At 35.1% G+C, this 22,876-nt stretch overlaps 1 protein-coding gene across 1 annotated transcript; it reads left to right on the top strand.

Annotated features, from left to right (window-relative positions):
* The first annotated feature begins 693 nt into the window (after window positions 1-693).
* LOC129256104 (sugar phosphate exchanger 3-like) lies at window positions 694-22,228 on the top strand. Its single transcript, XM_054894389.2, has 16 exons — window positions 694-840; window positions 3,641-3,922; window positions 7,933-8,044; window positions 9,037-9,161; window positions 9,699-9,750; window positions 10,247-10,392; window positions 10,732-10,828; window positions 11,262-11,346; window positions 11,726-11,818; window positions 13,948-14,102; window positions 14,512-14,653; window positions 14,963-15,064; window positions 15,561-15,605; window positions 16,823-16,977; window positions 17,594-17,659; window positions 17,989-22,228. The coding sequence occupies exons 2-16, from the start codon at window positions 3,717-3,719 to the stop codon at window positions 18,064-18,066; spliced, it is 1,659 nt and encodes a 552-aa protein (XP_054750364.2). The 5' UTR covers window positions 694-840; window positions 3,641-3,716; the 3' UTR covers window positions 18,067-22,228.
* Window positions 22,229-22,876: the final 648 nt, after the last annotated feature.

The following is a 22,876-nucleotide window of genomic DNA, read 5'->3' as shown; positions in this document are numbered from 1 at the left end:
TCAAACAGTAATTTGCAAAATGAATAATTTGGGTTTCTACCTCCATATGAATTATGCATAATCATGATAGTTGGAGAAAATTATGTTGAATGGGTTAGTAATTTGCTATCATGTATGTAGAAAATAAGTGTAAAAAGATATTTGTGATAGTAAATGTTAGCAGGATATATAGCTTTTTATTTGATAGGACTTGTTCTAAAACTGTATATGCATATTGTTATAACTTAGTGACCATTTTAAAAGGTGAAGTATTACTTTAAACCAGGTATACAAACATGACTGAAAGTTGCCTACAAACAAACTGGCCTATACAATATTAGCATGGAAGGAGTGTCAAGAGAACTGCATACAATGTCATATCACGAGTTATTTCATTCTCAAGATGCTTTTATTTTTAATTGGTAGAAAAAATGGGGATAGAAAAGGAGGAAAAAGCTACTGTGAGATTTTTCTTTTTAATGAATGAAAGACGAAGCGTGAGAGAGGGTGAACTACAGAGATGGGGAAAATAAGGAGAGGAAGAGAGAGAGAAAGAAGGAATGGGATAGAGGGGGAATGCAAACTAATGAAAGAAAATATGAGAGAAAATAAACCCTTATGTCGGGGGAATGACGAGAGAGTTGTGTAAATAGAGTTACAACTAAACTATAATATTCATGTCGGTATAAATTAACGTGTAATGCCTACTTGACTGTCATTTCAAAGTTCAATACACCGTAAATCTCATCTAATAAGGCAAGATGACGAGGATCTATTCGGTTTTCTCAATTCTCTAATAAAATGGTAACTGTTCGGATAACTTGGGAATTTAAGTTGGCTTATTACTTTCAGTTGTTGGTGGTAAGTAAAAAAATCTTATGTTTGAAGGTTTGTATGGTGGTATGAGCAATCGCGGAAGAGGTACACCATGTGTGAAGTCCTGGAGGGACTGAGATAAGAAAGGGGGATAGAAATGGAGGTGAATTGGAAAGGCCAGAAAGTGGAGACTTGAAAGTAGAGTATTCTTTCCGAAATGAGTGTAGTCAGTTAAAGGACTAAACCGAAATTAGTTGAAAGCTGAGTAGAAGGCTTGGGTATGTGAGAGAAGGCCGGCTTGAGTCGGCGAATAGAGCAGGAGAGAAGTCTCGGACAGGTTGAAAATCTTAATTGGAGATTTTGAAAGGACAAGTCCACCCCAACAAAAGTTGATTTGAATAAAAGGAAAAAAAAAAACAAGCATAACACTGAAAATTTCATCAAAATCGGATGTAAAATAAGAAAGTTATGACATTTTTAAGTTTATATAAAAACATTTTAAAAAAAACAGTATGATGTACATCCTGGTTGGTATAGCAAATGAAGGGACTGATGACATCACTCACTATTTCTTTTGTATTTTATTATATGAACAAAATTTATTTTCTCCCTTAGGGTAGTGAAAAATAGGGGATTTCTCCCTGAACATGTGGAATTACCTTTGTTTAACCTTTTTAATGGTTCAGTCTAGTTGGTCCTTATTGTCAAATCTGCAAAATTGAAATATTGTATAATTCAAACAATAAAAAACAAAAGAAGTAGTGAGTGCGAACATCATCGATTCTCTCATTCAATGTGACTAAATTGTGCATATAACTATTTGTGAAAAGTAAGCGAAACTTTAAAATGCCATAACTTTCTCATTTTACATCTGATTTGCTGAAATTTTCAACATTATGCTTGTCTGATTTTTCTCTGTAGATTTAATTCAACATTTTTCTGGGGTGGACTTGAATACTTTGAACCGGGACTTTAAATAGTGTGATTCATATTTCATCATTTATACTAACGATCTCTCTTTGAATTATTTGCTATATTTTTTTAAACCAACTTGCAATTATAGTTCTGATGATAGAAGTCGACGATTTCATTTTGAAATTTAAGATGTACCCTGTGTGTGTTTTCCAAATTGTTTAGCCATTGCCTTGTAAATAAGCCTGTACAATTTACAGGAGAAAATCAATTATGTAAAATCCAACTACCAAAACACATTGCTTTCTCTGTCCAAAATCAGAAATAGAAATGAATAGATCGACGGAGAATAAGATGATATATCTATAAGTGTAATTGTGTTCCCGAGTAAACAAACATGTACTAATGAATGTCGTGGAATAAATACCAATCAGATACATTTTCTTTAGTATTTTCATTTATTATTGTGTACATGACATTCTAATCATGTAAATCATGTGGAGCGTTGTGGCCCAGTGGATTAGTCTTCGGACTTTGAAACAGAGGGTCGTGGGTTCGAATCCCAGCCATGGCGTAATTTCCTTCAGCAAGAAACTGATCCACAATGTGCTGCACTCAACCCAGGTGAGGTAAATGGGTACCGGTAGGAAGTAATTCCTTAAAAAGCTGTGTGCGCTATGAACGCCTAGCTTAGCCGGGTAATATATAGGAGCGCCTTGAGCACCTAATTACAAGGTGGATATGTGCGCAATATAAATACCCTATATTATTATTATTATTAACTGAAGAAATTTCATGTTAACACCTGTCATATGGGGATGACAAAGCGAATATGAGATAAGCGTACATGGGAAGATAAGCTAAACCGGTAAACATGATATACAGAGAGACAAAGGCGTACACAGAGTAGTTACAGTTATTATGAATTATGTCCAAATAGTGTGAAAAAGTAGAAAGCACTGTGGATTTGGAACACTAAAATTTTTTTAAACTTCTTGCTCCACCTCCCTTTCTTCATGTACTTGTTCTTTTTTTTCTTTTTCTTCTTCTTCTCCTCCTTCTTCCTCTTCCCCTCCTCATTCTCCATTTCTTTCTACCTCTATTGCAAGAATTCTCACTAACAATTGCCTGATCTACTTGTGAGCGAGCGGGACGAGTCGGCCCACTACGTGATTTTCCCCTTTGCTGTGATTGGATATAAGTTTTGTTGGTGATGTAATGTCAACCCATCCGAAGGTAGCAACCATAGAGGTGGATAAATTAATTTGCCCATCTCTATGGTAGCAACATACTTTGGCGAGAGGTATGTGCTCGGAATCCCAGAAAATTACGGCGATTTTTTTTTTTTTCGATTTCGAGGCCATTTTTTTATCTTAAAAAAAAATTAAATCATTATTTTGAATCATATAACTTTTCATAGATTATTAGGAATAGTAGTAGTTGTACCAACATAAAGAGATGTGTTTTGTGCCTTTGAATTACCCATCATTCGTTTTCACTGTTTTTCCTATGGGCTAACTCGCACTTAGGTCTTTATTTATGGCAAAGCACGACATTCCTACTAAAGAAATGACGGCTCTAGAAGAGCGGGGGGGGGGGGGGGTGGAGCGAACTCGCCCCGCTCTCCCGTAATAGATTATTTTCCTATCGTGCTGTTTCCTAACCTTCACCTTTCTTCTAATTCCCTGATATCCCTTCTCGTACATGTGCAGGAAAATAACAAACAGTTATTGTTCTTAGATATATAAACAACTGCAAAGAGGTGATTTATTTCACTGATCCCTAACTACACACCCCTGTTAAATATTTCTATTAGTGAATCCCTTTTGATATTCAAATTGTAATCAACTAACACTTGACTCAAATTAGACTAATCAACTTCAAAAGAAGCATAACCTTTTCCTCCCTCCACATGTTTAATACAAATATATAGGGTTTCCATTAAAAACCGTACCAATCGATTGAAAAACCAAAAGTGACGCCATCTGGAACGGCGACCGGAAAATAATATGAAGGTTCGTCACTCGGTAGAACAGCTGCTCCCGTTACTGGTACCTCAATCTAAGAACGGCTCAGATCGGAGTGTACAGACATTCAGCAAAGTACAGTATTGGTCTTTAACAGGGGGCTTAGACGGTATGGCTATCCTTCCAAAGAGATACTCGAGGACTTTAACAAGACACCATGCACTCGTCTTTTTCCTTACATTCTTTGCGTAAGTAACAACTTCTTTAATGATTGGTTTGTTCGTTTGCCTTCTCAGGACAAAATTTGTTCACTTTCTACGAGCGATGTATTTTTCCATCAGTGTTTTGTTCAGTTGTTTGATACAAATAAGAATTTATTACTAATATACGCTCATCTCAGTCTTCATTGATGCATTTGCTAAGACACAAGACATGTTCATATCAATCTTTTTTTGGGGGAAAAATCATTATCTAAGGATCAGAAATACACCATCTACATTGTTTTTTTAAACAAGAGATAAGAAAAAGAAGCTTACGTTATATTAGAAGGGTTTGTGAAAGATTTGTCTAGTTCAGGTTCAATGTGAAATGATAAGCTAGATGATGATCTGTTTCAATTCACGTATACATTACCCTGGTTTATCTTTTACTATTATATTTTTTTTCATGTTTTGTTATCTCCCTGTGTCTCCTGTGTCTTTGTTATATAATAAAAACGAAGTTTATTCTTCCCAGCCTCTTCAATATTTAGTCATTCTCATTAAAGTTAAGGTGATCTCACAACAAAGCTGAGCTTTCGGAGTTGTCGCCTCCAGTATGTCCAGAATTGTATAATCAATCTGAATCTCATTATGTGAAGGAGATGAATGTTGAATTGAATCTATCTTAAATCACTTTCCCTTTTAATGTATGTGGGTTGCCTGGTGAGCCAGGTCATCAAATTTCTGATTTATTTTGCATTGGCAACATTAAATACAAATCTGGGTAAAAAGTATATATACTTTTATATAAAGTATATAATACAAGTATATTTGGTACGTTCAATAGATAAGTTTGGGGATTCCTTCACTCCAAATTATTCCTACACTCTACTCGAAATATGCACCCTGTAAGCATGATAAAAATACCATTATATTCTATTCAATTTTACTACAATTTATGCACCCCTCTTTCTTACCAATATATATGTATGTTTTATTTTGACGTTAATCGATTTTAAACTGAATGATGAACTGACATACCGGTATGAATAAAAGTGGTTTACCGCAAGATCATCAATACCACGACCATAATGCGTTTGTTTGAGTGGTTAAATACAGTATATTACCGTTCCGTCTATTTCAATCAGTTCTCTCTGGAGACCTCTATTTATCTTAATTATTCCAAGTTTATTTATCTTAATTATCCCAAGATTACTACAATCTAAGGGGAATTTGATAAACTCTCATCCATCTAATAATGTCATTAAATATTTCATTAAACTGTTTATTTCATTATACGGTACACCGTTCCGTCTATTTCAATTACGGTAGTTCTCTCCGGAGACCTCTATTTATCTTAATTATTCCAAGTTTATTCATCTTAATTATTCAAAGATTACTACAATCTAAGGGGAACTTGATTAACTCTGTAATACACACATCTAATAATTTGATTCCGTCTTAAATGATACAGAAACTAAAAAATATTATTAATTTCTGACCTTTTTTGTTGCTTTTTTTTTACACTACAGTGCGTATCAAAAAAAGTTTACACTTTGAAAAAGCCCCGGGAATTAAAAAATATACAACATGTGAGTAATTTTTTCACATATGTTCTTGGGTTTGGGTCTCATCTATCCAATGAAAGTAAAAGTTTTGACAAAATGTTACACTTAAGTGAGCACTGTCCATTTTGGTAAAGCTCGCAGAAATCTGTTTGCGCAGAAATGCTAATTTTACGCTGTGTCAAGGTGAAAGGGCGAAATCAATCTTACCCTGCGAAACATTTCTCATACATTTCCCTTGCACTTTTAGTCAATTGAAATAAAACGGATATACATACATTCAAGCATTTTGTAACAATTTTGCCACCAACATTTAAATTTCAACACTTATTAAGCACAACCTTTACCCTTTTTGTGCCAGCTGGATCTGAGGACATAACTGAATCTGAACAAAAGTTTATATCAGACATCTCCAGCATTTTATCACTAAGTTTTTGTCATTTAAAGTGGGTTTACATTTCATTTTTCATTTAATACTTGTTTCTACACACTTTTCCCAAGCTTGACGATGATTAACAAATTGAAAATCAAGCCTCAGCCATTTCATGTAAATCACAGCTCAGTGTAAAACAAATATCGTCACGGTGGCCTTGGTGTTTGGGGGAGTGGGGTGGGGCGCAATGCACTCTTCAAAGTGTTTTGGGCAAGGAAACAAGTTAAAAAAGGTAAAAGATATCTTCAAATCAATTTTACTAGCTAAATTACATGTGTTCTTTATGATTAAGGTCTACTTTTATTCGCATATCTATTTCAAAGTTCTGCGCAAATCATTTTTCACTAACTTTTCAAAAGTAAGTGGTGCTCACTCAAGCGGAAATATTTTTCGACAGTTATATCATAATTTGCTTAAATGGATCTGTACCAATGGTAAAATGTGGAAAAACCTTCAGGATTTTACAAATGTATAATTTTACAGGATTTTTTCTAAGTGTTAACTTTTTTGATACGCACTGTATAACGCATTACCCGGTGTATTTCGCATATCAACTTGAAAAAAATGTTATGCTGTTTTCACGTCGTATGTAATAATTATCAGTGCAAGCACCCATCCCAACCTAAAAGGAGAGTTTAATTATATATTGACTGACCATTCCTTAGATTTGTTATTAATTCACTAAATTCAGCACATTGAAACCTTTATTTCATATAATTGTTTAATTATTCAATCAAACATGGTATAGGGTGACTGTGCCACCGTGTGGCAAACATCAATTCTATACTGTTTGCTATTAATCATGAAAAGAAAAATAAATAATCTGAATCACTATTCTTTCCTCGATTCGAAAAAGTTCAAAGTCATCATTTAATTTACATTTCGCATTAAACATGTCACAAGTATCATCTCTGTTCATAATTATGACCACTTTCATTATAACAATGGAATATTAAATTTTGTAAATGTTTAAATAATAATAAAAGAATGTACTAATAGTCAATAAAGAATGTCAGAAAATCAAGATCAGTTCCATTTTAACTCAATAAAGAAATTCTCTAATTTTCTTCCAAAGTTTGAATTCAAATGGCACGGGCAAATTGATAACAGTATTTCATAGAGTTTGTAAACATTTTTTTTTTTTTTATAAATTCAGTTCAAGTTAATATATTTCTTCTAACTGACATTTTTATAACGAAGGTATACAAATCAATAATATAGTGCAAACATAAATACGAAAGAAGGCGTAAAACCCAGGAACTGGGGCTTGTGTCGGGATATATCTGGATCACTATCTATCTAAACAACCATTTATAAAAAATGAAGGGCTAAAGAAGGGAAAAGGGGAAAAAAGAGCTAGCCAGACGAGCAAGTGGAAGATCGCACATGAGTATTTTAGCATGATATAAAATGTATGAACATGATGAAGAGAAAACACAATTATATAGATTATGCATAATTATGTAACCGCAAGTGTCGGACAGGTTTCTTTCTTCTTCTTTTTTGTCTTAATAAAATTGAATAGTGTTCATATGCAGATTTTGAACTTTTTATGGATGTATATCGTTTTCTTAAAAATATGACTTAACATTTTTTTTTTACAATTGTGGATTCTTGTAATGGTACTGTGATGGTGTCAACTTTGACATTAAATAATAATGATAATATGGTTCAGCTAGTATATACTCTACTGCGCTCGATACTTGGTATCATTACCCCGGCTGAAGCTGAGCAGCACAATGTGGGTAAATTTCTTGCTGAAGGAAAACACGCAATGGCTGTGATTCGAGCCCATGTCCCTCTGATTGAAAGACGAGAGTCGTAACCACTAGACCGCGACGCCCCTACTACCCAATATTGGGTAGATCACATTCACTGTGATCCACAACTGCTTTCAATTTATACACCCCTGGGTTGAGCGTGGCAAATGAAGATTAATGTCCTTCCAATGACATCAACACTGAGATTTGAACCTCGAACCTAGTGATTCAGAGTTCAGATATATACCTCTTCTAGATTCAGAATGCTTATTTTTTTCTCCTATTATATTTTCAATTCAGATTTGTGTTCATACATGCAGCAAGAAAGACATTCAGTAACGTAAGGACAGCTCTAACTGAAACATGGACGTTATTACCGCTCAATGAAACCATCTTCTATAATGACACGGTGGTAAGAATTAACAAAGATTGATTCGACACTCTAAAACACTGAGTAAAATTTTACCCAATATTGGGTAGAAAGGAACATGCATGTTTGTTGGGTATATTTTTACCCCATATTGGGCTATTTTAACGCAACATTGCGTAAAATTTATCTTTTTACCCAACCAACATGCATGTTCCCATTTTACCCAATATTGGGTAAAACTCTTTTTTTTTAGAGTTAACAGGCACTAAATATCTAAAAGAACCCCCCCCCCTCGCACACACATACACTCTAAAAAATAATGGGTAAAAATGCTCCATGAGGGTAATTATGTGTCCAACCAACATTAGGCATTTCTTCGGGGCATTTTTATTTATCCAGAGCATGTGATGAAAATTTTGCCCATTCTAAAGGAATTGCTGCTTATTTTTTAACCTTACTGGACAATATGCTTCCCGCATTCATGGTATTGGGTAAAATACTGCTCCAAATTGGTTGGACACATAATTACCCTCGTGCTGGTTAAGATTTTACAAAATATTTTTTTTACAGTGTACACAAATTTGACGTTTCAATTAAGGAAGGACATTTTCCCAGGTACAATATGGCAACGTGTATATACACTCTTAAAATATTTGGGCAACATATACCCAACTTGTTACCAACACCGGGCAACATATTGTCCACACAACTATTAGTTAAAATCTGCCCACATTGGGTAATAAAACTAATAACTGGGAAATAAATTTACTCAATTGGATGATACTTGCCCAGAATATTTTACCAACATACATTACCCAACAGAGTGAACAGTATGTTTCCCAACATTTTAAGTGTGTATATAGTGTTTTAGACATACAGTATGTTTGGTAATTATGCTGAAATATACATTTTCATTATTGTTCTGAAAATACTTTGCTGAACATTCATTGCTGCCTAGACTTGAATTCAAATGTGTATAATTAAATTCCGTGTTTATTAAACATGTTTATGAATATTTATTTGTTCATTATTAGGAGCCTAACGAGGATCCATTCTTGGATTCTATCGGACAAGCTGAGGTGTTTTTCAGTGTCCTTGATACAGTATTTCTTGGTTCATATGCAGTTGGTTTATTTGTTAGTGGCTTCATCGGTGACAGGTAGAATATAAAGTAGTTTTTCACTAGCTAAATATACTAAACATATATTATATCATGTATTTTAATTGGAAATTTAATTTGTCCATGTATACCGCACTGAAGCATTATACAACTATGAGCAACGGAAATTACGAACTAGGGTATTATCTAGGGTATTTTGTCTGAACATGCATTCGAAAAGGATTTGTCAAAATGTTTTTGCTATCTGACAGTGCAATTTTATTATTTAAAGTCCTCGGTTACAAAAGAGTGAAAAATTAAATGATGATAGTATGATATCCTTCCCATACTAATTCTCTAGATTATTAAGTCATGTAATTCTGAAATGACTCGAATCCAACAGTTTGTTTATGTGAGCATATCAATCATCCTTATAGAGAGCAAGCAAATTTGTAATTCAATGAACAGAATTATAAAACATAATTATAAAATAATTACAACAGCAACAACAACACCAAGAACAACAATTTTCACAACATACGCTAAATAAATTGTCACTGGTACCTTAATTGCCTATACCATATTTTTTCCATGCAGGCTAGATCTGAGGCTTGTTCTTTCATTTGGGATGTGCAGTTCAGCTATGATGGTATGTTTTTTATGACGGAAATATTATCATTATCATCAATCTTTATAGTAATATTAACAGTAACTCTGTTAAAGGGACTCGTCTGCTTTCAGTGTATAATGTCGTTTATTACAACAATTTATATTCCCACTAGCGTATATCTAAGGTGGGTGGGAGGCAGAGTCCCCCAACAGAATTTGTATGATTTTTATTTCATAACTGTAAAAAAATTTTTTTTGAGATTTATTTCCCTCCACGGACATTGTTCTTTGGGGTTTTGGGGCACTTCATTGTAAATACCTATACTTTTCTATTGCATATCATACAAATAGAAAACAGACGTAAGAAGATCATTTTCATATAAACTTACTGCAGTTGTTGATGCCCTTGCCATTGATTGACTATTTTACAGAATATAAATTGATTTATTTCTTGATGTAGGTAATTATCTTAGTGTTTCCAGGAATTGTTATTTTGAATGTTATTTTTATTTACTTTTACTGCTCGGTTATTTCAGATGTTCTTGTTCGGCACATTAAGTGAATGGGTAAAGGTTTACAATCATTGGTATTATACAATATTCTGGATCATGAATGGACTTCTCCAAGGCACAGGCTGGCCAACACTCATAGCAGTCATGGGTAACTGGTTTTCACAGAAAAGGTACATAAAAACAATACTCTATCCCCAATATATAGGTCCCGTGATAGGATTAAGAAATTTTTATATTGTTTTATATTTCTCAGTTATTGCCGCAATGTCACATAAGCTTTCAGTAAAATTAATTGATTGTTTTACATTTCATATAGTTGGAACCAATGGAGGTATTCGCTTTGTGGTGCTGAAAGATAATGCATCCGTTGTTGTAATGAATTTGTAGAGCGAAGAGACTACATAAATGCACTATACTGCAGTTTGATAAAACTGCGTGTATGAATCATTGAATAATGAACTAGTCTCAAAACTTTAATCTTTCCCCATTTTTTATGTTTGTTTTCCAAGTCGTGGTTTGGTATTTGGTCTGTGGAGTGCGTGTGGGTCTGTCGGTAACATTGTAGGAGCTTTCTCAGCTTCATTGGTCTTAACATATGGATATGAGGTGAGATAACCTACATTTGCTCTGTATGTATATTGTCTATCAGTGAATTACAATCCACAGTCCAAACCATCAATGAAACATAATGATCTTTAAAATAAAGTTGAAACCGGTAAATGCATGATGTTGAAATTTATATCATGCTGAAAATTAATAATTGTGTTTTTTTTTTACAAAATTGATGCATGTTAATGATTTGTGTTTGTTGACAGGTATTTACAAAAAAAATATTTATTTACGAAAAAGGTAAACGCTCAAAAATTTCGGAAGTCCTAAGATCGCAAAATTACATAATAACGATGGTTGTATTAGTTCTTAATTTGATTACTTCGAATATGTAATCTTCTTGGATACAGTCTACTGTAGTAAAATGACATTTTCAAGTGGCATTACGTGCTTTCGTGGTTTATTTCATATTCACATTTTCACATTTTAGTTCGCATTCCTTTTGACGGCCCTATTGATGTTCTTCTGGGGTTTGGTGATTCTATTATTCTTGAACCCTACTCCTCGCGATGCTGGTAAGAGATATATACTGGGCCTTTAAAGTGCCATATCAACTTGGCGACATCGCAAAATACTCACCATGTCGACATAATAAGGCTATTAAAATCGCCATGGCAAGATAAAGTGTTTCGCCATGTCGTCAAGTTGATGGTACTTTAAAAGATCCGTAGATAGCTGATAAATATCTTTTTCTCTTTTTATACTTGTCTGTCCCACATGAGTGACTGCCCTTTCCCGTACCTTTCTGCTTTCTATTTCTTTACTTTCATTTCATACATGAATTCCATCTCCATATTTGATCTATTAATCTATGGAGATATTACATATATAATTATTGTACATGTAAATTCAAATCAATTGGCTAATTTTATCTTTTTGATTTATTGTTTTTAGGATTATATCTCGATGGGGAGTTGGAAGAAGAAGACGATGAAGAATATAGCGATGATGAGAAGGAGAAAAAGTCGACAGCAGAAGATAAAAGTCGTAAGCTATATTTTTTTGGTATCATATTTACATACATACATATGGATGTCGCGATCTTTACTTAAAATTATTTTCAAATAACACCATTTTTTTTATCAACAACGAGAAAGCTGATTATATTCTAGAACACTTTGTGAAGATATGTTTGTTAACATAAATACAAATAAATATATATGTTTTTCAATATTGCCCTCACAAATCGAGATCCCTGTATACAACAAGAGTTACAAGATTCATAGGCAGATCCAGGGGGGCCAAGGGGCCCGGCTCCCCCCCCCCCCCCCCCCCCGTATTGGCCGAGAAAAAAAAGGAAAAAGGGGGAATAAAGAAAACAAAAAGAAAAAGAAGGGAAAAAAAGAGGAGAAAAAAGGGAAACATAAGAGGAAGACGAGTGAATAAAATAAGACGAGGAGAAGACTTGGAAAATATTTTTTTTTTAATCTGTCATGTCACTATGAAAAATTTTCGCTCGCGCTTCGCGCTCGCATTGCCTTTTAGCTAATTTACATGTCTTGCTCAATATGGAGTTTAAAATATCAAATTTTGAAGTCAATGCACAAAATATATTCATCTCGGAAATCGAACTTTCATTATTTTGTTTGATTTACAAATCTATTTTTGAAAAGAGCTTTGGAAACAATTTATGTTTCATGGTCTGAATATCAAAATTTTCTGCTCGCGCTGTGCGCTCGCAAAATTTGATTTGTCAGGTACCTATTAGTTTCCTGTATTCCATAAAGTTTTCAAAACTTCTCTATTCATGTCAGGATTGTCAAAACGTATCAGCTAGCCCTGCACGCTCGCATTTTGATTGGCGAGTTATGTATATCTTAATATTAATTATATAACAAACTACTTAAAATCCCCATTTCATGACAGTTTATCAAAAATTTCGGCGCGCGATTTGCGCTCGCATTGATAGTTGAAAACATTAACTCGTGCATCTTATTTACAACTTTACAATTACAAAAGTGCTTTAAATAGTTTTCAGGCCATAATATTATTGGCGTTCTCATTAGGCTTATTATATAAATAAGATATTAATTTAATAATCGAATTGTCCCTTTTTTTCAGAATGAAATATCGACAAGTTTCATCTCGCACTTAGGAAGAGAAATAGAAAGATAGTCCTCATTTTCATATGATGGCATCATGTTCTTAGAATGTTTTGGTCCAATGTCAAAATTCAACATTGATGTAACAGCTCTTTTTTAACTGTGATCTATCCACCTCTCAATTTTCCTACAAAGTATTTGAAATACAAAGCTTAAATTGACCCTTTTTAAGATCGAAATATCAAATATTTTAAGCTCGCGCCTTGCGCTTGCTTATTGATTTTCATAATAAAAACAGGTATTTAGAATGCCCAGATTTGGCCCAGATTCTAGGTCGAAATCTGAAACATACGTGCGCATGTATATTCAGATACGCAGCTTGTTCTGTATTTAAATCATTATCCAGATTCAGATCACAATATCAAAAATTTTCTGTTCGCGCTTTGCGCTCGCATTATTAATGTAGGAAGATTTCCAATTACTCATCCTTTTCATGATATACAAAACATGAGTAAAGTGTCCCATTTTTGTTTAGTCATATATTTTTCCTTTTCAAGATTACAAAAAGTGCTTAGAATTTCCATTCTTCGGGTAGAAGTGTCATCAATTTTGTGCTTGCATTATTTGAATGTTGAAATATGTAATGTCTTTATGGCTAACTGCAAGCAGCCGTTAAGAGATGATCCTTTTTTGATCAGATCAAAACGTATATTGAAAATTTCTACTCGCGCTTCGCACTCGCAGTAATTATTTTGTTGGATACACATCTTGTTTAGGATCACAAACACTGCCCGGTCAGAATGTTTAAATTTTAGGACAACTACATGACATAAAAGAAAATAGCTCGCGCTTCGCGCTCGCACTATATTTTTATGATTTATAAGAATAAAGCTTAGAAATGACTATTAGGACTACCCCTTCAAAGAAACAAACAAAAATCAACTTCGAGCAGCCGATCGGGGAAAATGTGGCTGAAAAAACTCCCCCCCCCCCCCCCCCCCATTGGCGAAGGCTGCATCCGCCCCTGAAGATACATAATGTAATCATCCATTTACATTTCATTTTACTTTAAAGCTTTTACCAGCGAGGATGAACTGAAATCTGAGAAGAATGAACTACCTACTTCCAATAATCAAGATGACGACAACAATGACGTCAATGAAGAGCAAAGAAGCAGACCTGAACCTATTGGTTTCTTTCAAGCTTTCTTACTACCAGGTGTTGCTTGTGTAAGTATGAAATAAACTTGTTGTTATTTGTTTTCAACGATGTCATGATAATGATGTAAATATAATATACTGGAAGGATTTAATTGTTTACGTTGAAATGATAATGGTTTCTAAAGTGATTAGATTTCTTTAGTTGAAAGGGCTGATGTATGCAGCGGTGTGATGCCTGCTACTTGACAAGTTTATATTTATTTTGGTTCGTTTCCATGTTTTTTTATTTCTTTACTCCCAATTTGAAACTGCATGAATTTTCATGCATCTGTTTTCCTTTGACTCCTTTAACATGTATGAAAAACCCAAAACATGGGGCTATTATGCTACATTATTAGTATTATGACCATATGACAATAGGATATCAATGATGACTTTCTCTGACACTGTTTTTTTTTTCATTTGATTTCTAATGGAGTATTCGCTGGGATTTGCATGTTTAAAGCTAGTTAGTTACTCCTTGTTTTCTTGGCTTCCGTACTACCTCACATCAAACTTCTCCTGGTCAGAAGTAACCGCTGATCGGGTATCAATGGCTTTCGACTTTGGTGGAATAATAGGTAAATACACCTTCGAATGTTCCATGATATTACATTTCAGTCGATGACATTCCCATTGACGAAGAATAACGGGACATATTGTAAATAAAATTAATTGGTCTCGTGTTGTTTGATGAAATAAATATCTTCACACATACAAATGATATGTCCATGTAAGTATTTTTTTTTCAAAATTGACCATTGTGAAAACTCAAATTCCAAATGTGTATGGAGAGAATATGGATACTGATCATTTAGTCATTTTTTTGTTATGTCAGTTTTATACCATGTTTGCAATTTTTAATAGATGATTTTTCATTATGATTTTAGGAGGATCAATTGGTGGTTTAATATCTGATTTCCTCGGAATAAGATCTCCCATTGTGATTATAATGCTGTTTGGTTCGATGGGATCGCTTTATGGATACAGTGGTGAGTGATGACATGCTTCTTAAGTTTCAGAGCCGGAAAAATGTACTCTACCTTCCCGATTAGATATTTAATTTTCAATTTTTGGGGGATATGGAGAGTAATAGTTTATATGTGGTAAAAATCGGTTGAATAAGATGCCGGTTTGAGTTGCCAATGTAAGATGCCGATGTGAGATGCCAACGTGAGGTATCAGTATGTTGATTTGACATTCATGAGTGAGATATCAATGTGTAATGTGAGAATCTGATTGAAATGCTTCGTGATATTATAATTACATTGGATAATAATGAACAGGTATTTATTAAAAAGGGAGAAAAAAACTGACAGGTGATTCATTTAATGTTTACTCTCCGACTGATTGTAAATGCCATAAAGAATGGTGATGTGCAGTAATGACTAATGAGGTACGTAAGAGGTTAAAACAAAAACAAAATATTCACTCTTCTGTGATAAAGGGTAACTATTGGATAACTGTTTTGTTTTGTTGTTTTGTCAGTTACTCCAGCAAACAGCTGGAACGCTGTAGTGATGGCCATTGCGGGTAAGTTAGTAATTATAATATGATATAAAATAAATCGGTAAAATGACTAGCCTAAAGTTTATCATCAAGCTGATGATTGACTAAGGTGTTATATATAAATTTGTAGCTGAATATAAAATATTGTTTAAAGGCGCCTTCTTACAAAACTTTCTCTTCTGGACAGAGGCGTTGATCCTGGGGGGGGGGGGGCAGGGGGCGATCGCCCCACCATTAAAAATATTGGGGGCAAACATATCGTTTTGCCCCCCAATAATTCCGCATGTGCAAAAATGAAATAAGATTGCATTGTTACACAGAAATCAGCAAGCGAGATTGAGATACCAACTCGTTCTTTATTTAAAATCGTGCTCAAAATATCCGCTTTTCAGATTGGAATATAAAATTTTCAGCTCGCGCTTCGCGCTCGCATCTATTGTTCTTTTAGATACCCATCTTAATCATCGGTATAAAACATGCTTAGAATATCAAGCTTTCAGGTCAGAATATAAAGAAATTTCAGCTCGCTCTCGGCACTCGCATTATTTGTGTAGTGAGATACATGTATCTATCCTCCTCATGAGTTACTACAAACAGTCCTAAACAGGTGCCTTTTTCCAGTTTTCAAGTCAGTATACTAAAAAAATTCAGCTCGCGCTTCGCGCTCGTATTAATTTGTTGGTGTCTCTTTCTCATGAGTCATATATATATATATATATATATATATATAATATAAGACTATGTGTGTGTGAGTTTGTTCGTTTTGTGTGATCGAGCGCATTTGGATCGTTGATTCATGATTTTGCCCCCCCCCCCCAATCTGAAAAATGGATCGACGCCCCTGCTTCTGGATTTCCTTCGTTTAAATTTCATAGATAAGATACTACATCCGGTTTATCAATCAGAACTACCCCCACCTATTATGTATCTCTTGGTATAAAAATGAAACTTGTATTGTGAGACTCCCCAAATTTTTTTTTGTCTCGTGTAAATTATAAGTACTTTAGATTTATACAAAAAATTATAAATCATAAATTATCAAGAATCATGTTTGCTAGCAGCATGGTACAATTTTGTACATAATTGAAATACGATAATAAAGAAACAAAGTCTACGTTTCATTTGATATTTTTTCTTCTCATCGTAATTATTGTGGATAATCAGTAATTTTCATGATTGAATATCCAATATAAAACAATTAATACGAACTACGCTTTTGGTCACATTATGATTAATTGAAGGTGCATTTGTATGCGGTGTGAATCACATGATCGGATCTACTGTAGCGGCTGATTTAGGTCAACAAACAGGTTCTATGGGTCAAACTAAAGAAGCACTCTCAACAGTTACAGGAATTATTGATGGTACAGGTACCCTTGGAGCTGCTATAGGACAGGTAAATCATATCTTCTTTCATCCTAATTGGGTATTACAGAACAACCATTACTAATATCACTGATGTTGTGTTTTAGCTTTTCGCAGATAAGTATTAATAAAGTGAAATGCCATGACATCGTTGCTTAGCACTCAATACGTCGATGACGTTTGAAAACGATTTCAATTTTCAATTTATTTTATTTTCAACAGAACAAAGTAAAGTGGTCGAAATAATTACAATGAACTTATACGGACAATATAAATTGAGGCATGTACAATATTTGAAAACAAAACAGAGTATTATATATAAGCAAAATATCATAAACATAAAATAAAATTCTGAGAAAATGGAGGGATCCATTTAGATACATTATAATTCATGATAGATTCTGAATTGATAAACATTTTATAAACCTTGAATCCTATTGTCCTTTACAACAGAGGATTCAAGTAGGAAATTCATATTGTCTAACAAGACAAGAGAGAACAATCTTGTTACTATGATAAATGAACTTATCTGAGGATTCCTTCATTGAAGATAATGAAATAACTATAACTCATGTGTAATTTGTTATAATTATATCAATTTCACTCGTTTCTTCCATTCCTCTGTATCTTTATCTTTATGTATTCAGATAGTGATTCCTACATTGAAGATCAAATATGGATGGGAGTCAGTATTTGCGTTTCTTGTTTTAATGGTAGGTATACACTCCTCTATCATGTCTCCTGCATGGATAGGACTATACTTCTCTGTTAAGTAACAAATGGCCCTATGAGATAGATGGTTTGTTCGTTCAGGTGTGTGTGTATGGGGGTATATATGTCTCAGACAGCATGAATTAAGCGAAAGTTATTTAAATTTATTATAGACGTTTCTTTAAATTCTTTCCTACAAAGTTATTTTCTCGTGTATTCAATTAAACTCAAGTTTCAGTATTTCTTGTATTCACTTCCTGCAAAAAGTAAGTAACCCCGTAATAGTATGTAAAATAGAACTTTACAATGCTATTTTTTGTATCTATTGCAGATTGGATCATCTGTCGTCTTTATATCACCGATATTCGTAAGGGAAATACGATCCAAGTGTCAATCACGGTCGACATAAAAATCTCATACCCTTCCCTTCGATCAAAGCACCAACAGATCAAAACAAGGCTGTTTAGATGGGATACATCAAAACAGACTCCACACTTAGGCGCCATTTGTTTTCTATTTTGTTTGTTTCTTCATAATGATTTGAAATACTTCTCAGCGAATCAACTTAACATCTTTTCATGGTTGTCATGTAATTGGAGGAAACCATGCCATAGTTGCCCCCTCTCCATGGAAAATTTTCATAGAAATTTCTTCAAGATAAAACACTGAGTAAATGACAGATGAAAGTAAAGTAAAAAAAAGTCATGATAATACGCGGTGTACTATATAAAAAATACTACTCCTCATTTTTCTTTCACTCCACCTTTCAATACATGCATGCGCTTTAGTTTGATCACGTCATATACCTGATCATTCCTGTAAAAAGCTTTAGAACGTTATATGTAGTGAAACAAAAGTTGTATTTTTATATTCTAAATGTGTCATATTATGATAACGTTTATTCAAATCAAGTGAAAATCATATCTTGTATCATTTGTTTAAAATTCAAATACTGTTTTAATGCTTAGAACTTAAAGTTGTAAGATTTCGTAAAGTAATTAGGCATACATTTAAAACGAATATTTAGAAGAACCCCCTTTTCAAGTACTGTATTTTTAATCATTTTCTCACTATTTTCGTTATTAATACCCCCATCTCACTAGATGGCGATTCCACTGCGATCGTCAAAAATCGACAAAGCGTGGTATATCGTATATTGATCGTGGCTTGATCTTTTCAATCTTTTCCGTCGTACCTTGATCTTTTCTAAAGCGGCAAGGATCGCCACCATCTTCCTGGTCGCCACAACATTTTGAACATGTTCAAAATTTACGTAGCAAGAGCGCGGAGGTGCTAAAGCGCATCACAATCGAGTCGTGAGCGTATTACAAACGACATATTAGTAGCTGTAACGGAGCTCTAACGCATAAAGCGTAGTAGAAGCGCATTAAAAGAATTTGTTTCGCCCAATTTGTCCAGCTAACGCGGTTTCCAACTGTGCGCACAGCTGATATGCGCGCATAGGGCGGGTGTACACGCAGAGCGAGCAAAGGCGAAGAGTTGGGCAGGGGGGGGGGGGGCATGCAGACGCTTCCATTATAACAAAAAGGGGATATGTTTTGCCCTTGACCCTTGAACCTTGAAGGAATAATCCCTTAAGCAGCTCTTCCAAGCTAAACTGGGATGGGATGTGCTGTGGCAGAAGGTGATGGTGCAGACAATTTTGTTGGAATTCTATTTACAATAAAAGTGAAGTGCAAGTAAAAATCATGCTCCTAGTGCTTACAGCATCCTATAGGAGGCTTTAACCCTCTGATGACAGGAAGGGTTAACAATACTGATTATATGTACGGGACAATCCAGTGCATGGAGTGTCACTGTCACAGTACAGACACATTCTTTCACATTCCTCACATTCTTTCACACACACCGTAACTTCGTAATTGCTCCCGGCCCAGACTAGACGGGTACTCAACACCCCTATTTGCCGTTGGTACAGTCTACTGACCGTTCAGCTGCACAGGCCACGGCACAAAAACAAAACTAATACGTGTGAAGGGGTGTGAATACTTCCAAATAAACGAAGTGCACGTTATTTAAATGCGATATTAATTCATACTGCTCGTTCTACAGATGTTATTTTTCATGTCTGTAATATTCAAATTAAAAAATGAAGAGAAAAAGTGGCGTTTGCTAACCATTAAAATGACAGTTGTTTCCAGGCCACTGCACTAGTTGCCCACACGCTATAGGTTTTGTGTGCAGTAATCGCCACCGCGGTTTCTTCCCGTTTTGGCTAATCTTCTAAGGGAACATCTGATTAGACGTGAAAATAGGATGAACTTTTATCCAATCCAAATGACCCTTATATCAGAAAAAAAGCTGAAGTAATTAAAGACTCTTTATTTTGGCGGTTCTACCAAAGGTTCGTCTGCTACCGTTTTCAAGTAACACTGAGATGAAAACCCCCTAAGTGAGAAAAACAAGCGAATTTCACACATATCGCGCACAAAAAGGGAAAAATAGAGCAAAATGTTACTTTAGAAATGTGAAAATTGACGAAATTTGGTTATTTCAAAATTAAGTAAAAAATATATTGTGGGGATGAGAAAATGTTGGGGATTTTAGATCTGGTTCTGCCAAAGCGGTTTTCATACATGATATTATGTTATCGCAATAGTAAGCGACTAATTCACGATTTTTCCCATAGGCGTAACGTTACGATACTTGTGAGTTTGGGCGGCGCTGACGGGTGATCGCTTAACTGAACCATGAAATTCATATGCCAAGACAATACTGCCACGCTGCTTCCGTTTACAAGGCGACTGCCTTGCGCTCCACACGCTTCACACCGCTTCCACTGCGACGCTTTCTTCTTTGGGTGGCATGTGGCACATGTTCTCAGCCCGCTGCAGGCATTCACTTTGCGCTTTTGCTGCGCCGCTGATGACTGGGCAGCGATTGCACAACGACCGTCCGCGCTGCTATAAAACGCCATGCCGATGGTGGCGGATTATCACATTTGCAACAGACACGAGACACCACGACGTTTTCAAACATGCCTCCCAGAAAAAGGACCAAAAAGGTAAAGCTGCCCAAGCTACCCCTGAAAATCTTACTGCTGAGCCAGCTGGAAAGAGAAAAAAGGATGCTCACATGTCTTGATGACGAAATTGAAGAATGAGGCAGTGTCCTCCATTCTTAGCTCTGCCATCAACCTGTTTTAATGTCCGAATTCAAGTCTTCTTTTTGCAGACAGCCAGGATCGGACCCAGTATCTTTTTGGCCTCCTTCTCCTGTCCTCGTATTCAACTTCTAACTGATATTGTTGTAGAATGCTAACGTGTATAAGTCCAACCAAATTCTGAACATCCATCTTGGTCGGTGGTTGGCAATCGACTGAAGAATGTCTCATGTGCCGCGATTAATATGCCGATTGCTTGAAATCGTTTCAAGAGCCCATCGTGAACGTAACACAATCGCTCCATTCGTAGCACCACCGTAGCGAGGTCCTAATTAGCGTATGAGCCTCGTTGTACGGTCGCTTTGATCGCAGAAGCAGCGCATCACATCTGCCCCGAATCGTGGCAAGAGAGTGGCAGCGTCGTACTATCAGCGTATTACCATCGCCTTCAGCGCAGGTCGGTCGCAGTGAAGTTGCAGTGCAATCGCCTCGCAGGCTAAAAATAGGATTCGAGGAAGATTCTGCTATGCTTTGCGGGATTTACACAGATCGCCATGGTCGCCTTCCCAGTGAGATGAGGGCATTACCCACCTCTTTTTCCACACGTGTGTTCCTAAAATACCAATTCATCTACAAAATAAATTCTACTTTAAAAAGTTTAATTATTTTGACAACCATTAGAGATCTCGATTTGATTCACTAGCGTATTTTTGGAATGACCAAATAGATTATTTATATTAATTATTGCGTCTGATTGTCAATTCAAAATATCAAGATTACAGACAATGGAAACATCCATCCATCCAACCAACCACCCTTACACACAAACAAAGACAGCTTTAACTTTGCTCACTTGCCAACGTCATACTGGGAGCACCTCTAAAGGTGCACATTGAGATAAACGGTCGTAAAGTTGTATCTTTAAAGGTGTTCCCTATTATGAAAGATTTGAGTAGATGTTCACAGTGATCTGCTCCTTTCATTTTAATAAGAAAACCAATATCAAATGTGCCAAGTTGAATCTATTTTTCTCTGAGTATACGATTACCATGTTTCCTTCAGTTTTTTATTTTTTGTTCTCAAAGATGCATGAGGAAGTATTTAATGTGTCAGATAGCCATATGTACTCGTGTGTTGACACTTAATTCGCTCGCTATCTTCATCATTCTTTATAAAAGGCAAAGGAGTGACCTTACTTCATAAGTTACAAAAGACTTAACTTGTGATCATTTCTTACGCTAGATGAAATATCAACATATAGCTGACTTAACGCCTGAGAACATGTTCCGGTCTTGCGCTGTCGCTTTAAACTTGACGAACAGCTTTCTGAAACACCCTCCTGGCCTAATACTTTGTCCCTTTAAATGTTGATTAAGTACTTTATATTCCACGAGAGTATTAATTGCTGCATGATTACAATAAATTATAAGCAAGGTTAAGAGATCTAGATTATGTACATTTTTTCCTCCGATCCATCGAGTGTGTTGTATCAAATTACTGACTGTCTTTGCTTAGCTCAATGGAGAATATCTCAGACTATATATCCATGAACACTTCGACAAATTCGTGTTTCTGTACACTTTGCACCACAAATTGTCGCCCCGTGACAATTTGTGCAAACTTTGACACCACAAATTGTCGCCTCATTTGGCGACAATTTGTGGAGGAGGGGACACTGTCTCCCCATTTCACTTTACACTTAAAGGACAAGTCCACCCCAACAAAAAGCTGATTTGAATAGAAAGAGAAAATTCAAACAAGCATAACACTGAAAATCGGGTGTAAAATAAGAAAGTTTCGCTTGATTTCACAAAGCAGTTATATGCACATCCTGTTCGGTATGCAAATAAGGGGTTCGATGACATCACCCACTCACTATTTCTTTTGTATTTTATTATATGAAATATAAAATATTTTTTATTTTCTCGTCATTGTCATGTGAAACGAAGTTTCATTCCTCCCTGAACACATGGAATTCCATTATTTTAACATTTTGTGGTTCAGGCAAAGAGGTCCTATAATTGTCAAATTCGTAAAATTTGAAATATTGTATAATTTAAACAATAAAAACAAAAGAAATAGTGAGTGAGTGACA

Source organism: Lytechinus pictus, chromosome 3 (assembly GCF_037042905.1).
Source record: "Lytechinus pictus isolate F3 Inbred chromosome 3, Lp3.0, whole genome shotgun sequence".
NCBI classification, from domain to species: Eukaryota; Metazoa; Echinodermata; class Echinoidea; order Temnopleuroida; family Toxopneustidae; genus Lytechinus; species Lytechinus pictus.
This window is presented reverse-complemented; position numbering and strand designations above follow the sequence as displayed.

Excerpts from the sequence above, each read along its gene's own strand:
- LOC129256104 (XM_054894389.2), top strand. The coding sequence starts at position 3,717 with ATGAAGGTTCGTCACTCGGTAGAACAGCTGCTCCCGTTACTGGTACCT. Across the intron at positions 8,045-9,036 it reads TCTTCTATAATGACACGGTG|GAGCCTAACGAGGATCCATT; the intron begins GTAAGAATTAAC and ends GTTCATTATTAG. Across the intron at positions 17,660-17,988 it reads TTGCGTTTCTTGTTTTAATG|ATTGGATCATCTGTCGTCTT; the intron begins GTAGGTATACAC and ends TATCTATTGCAG.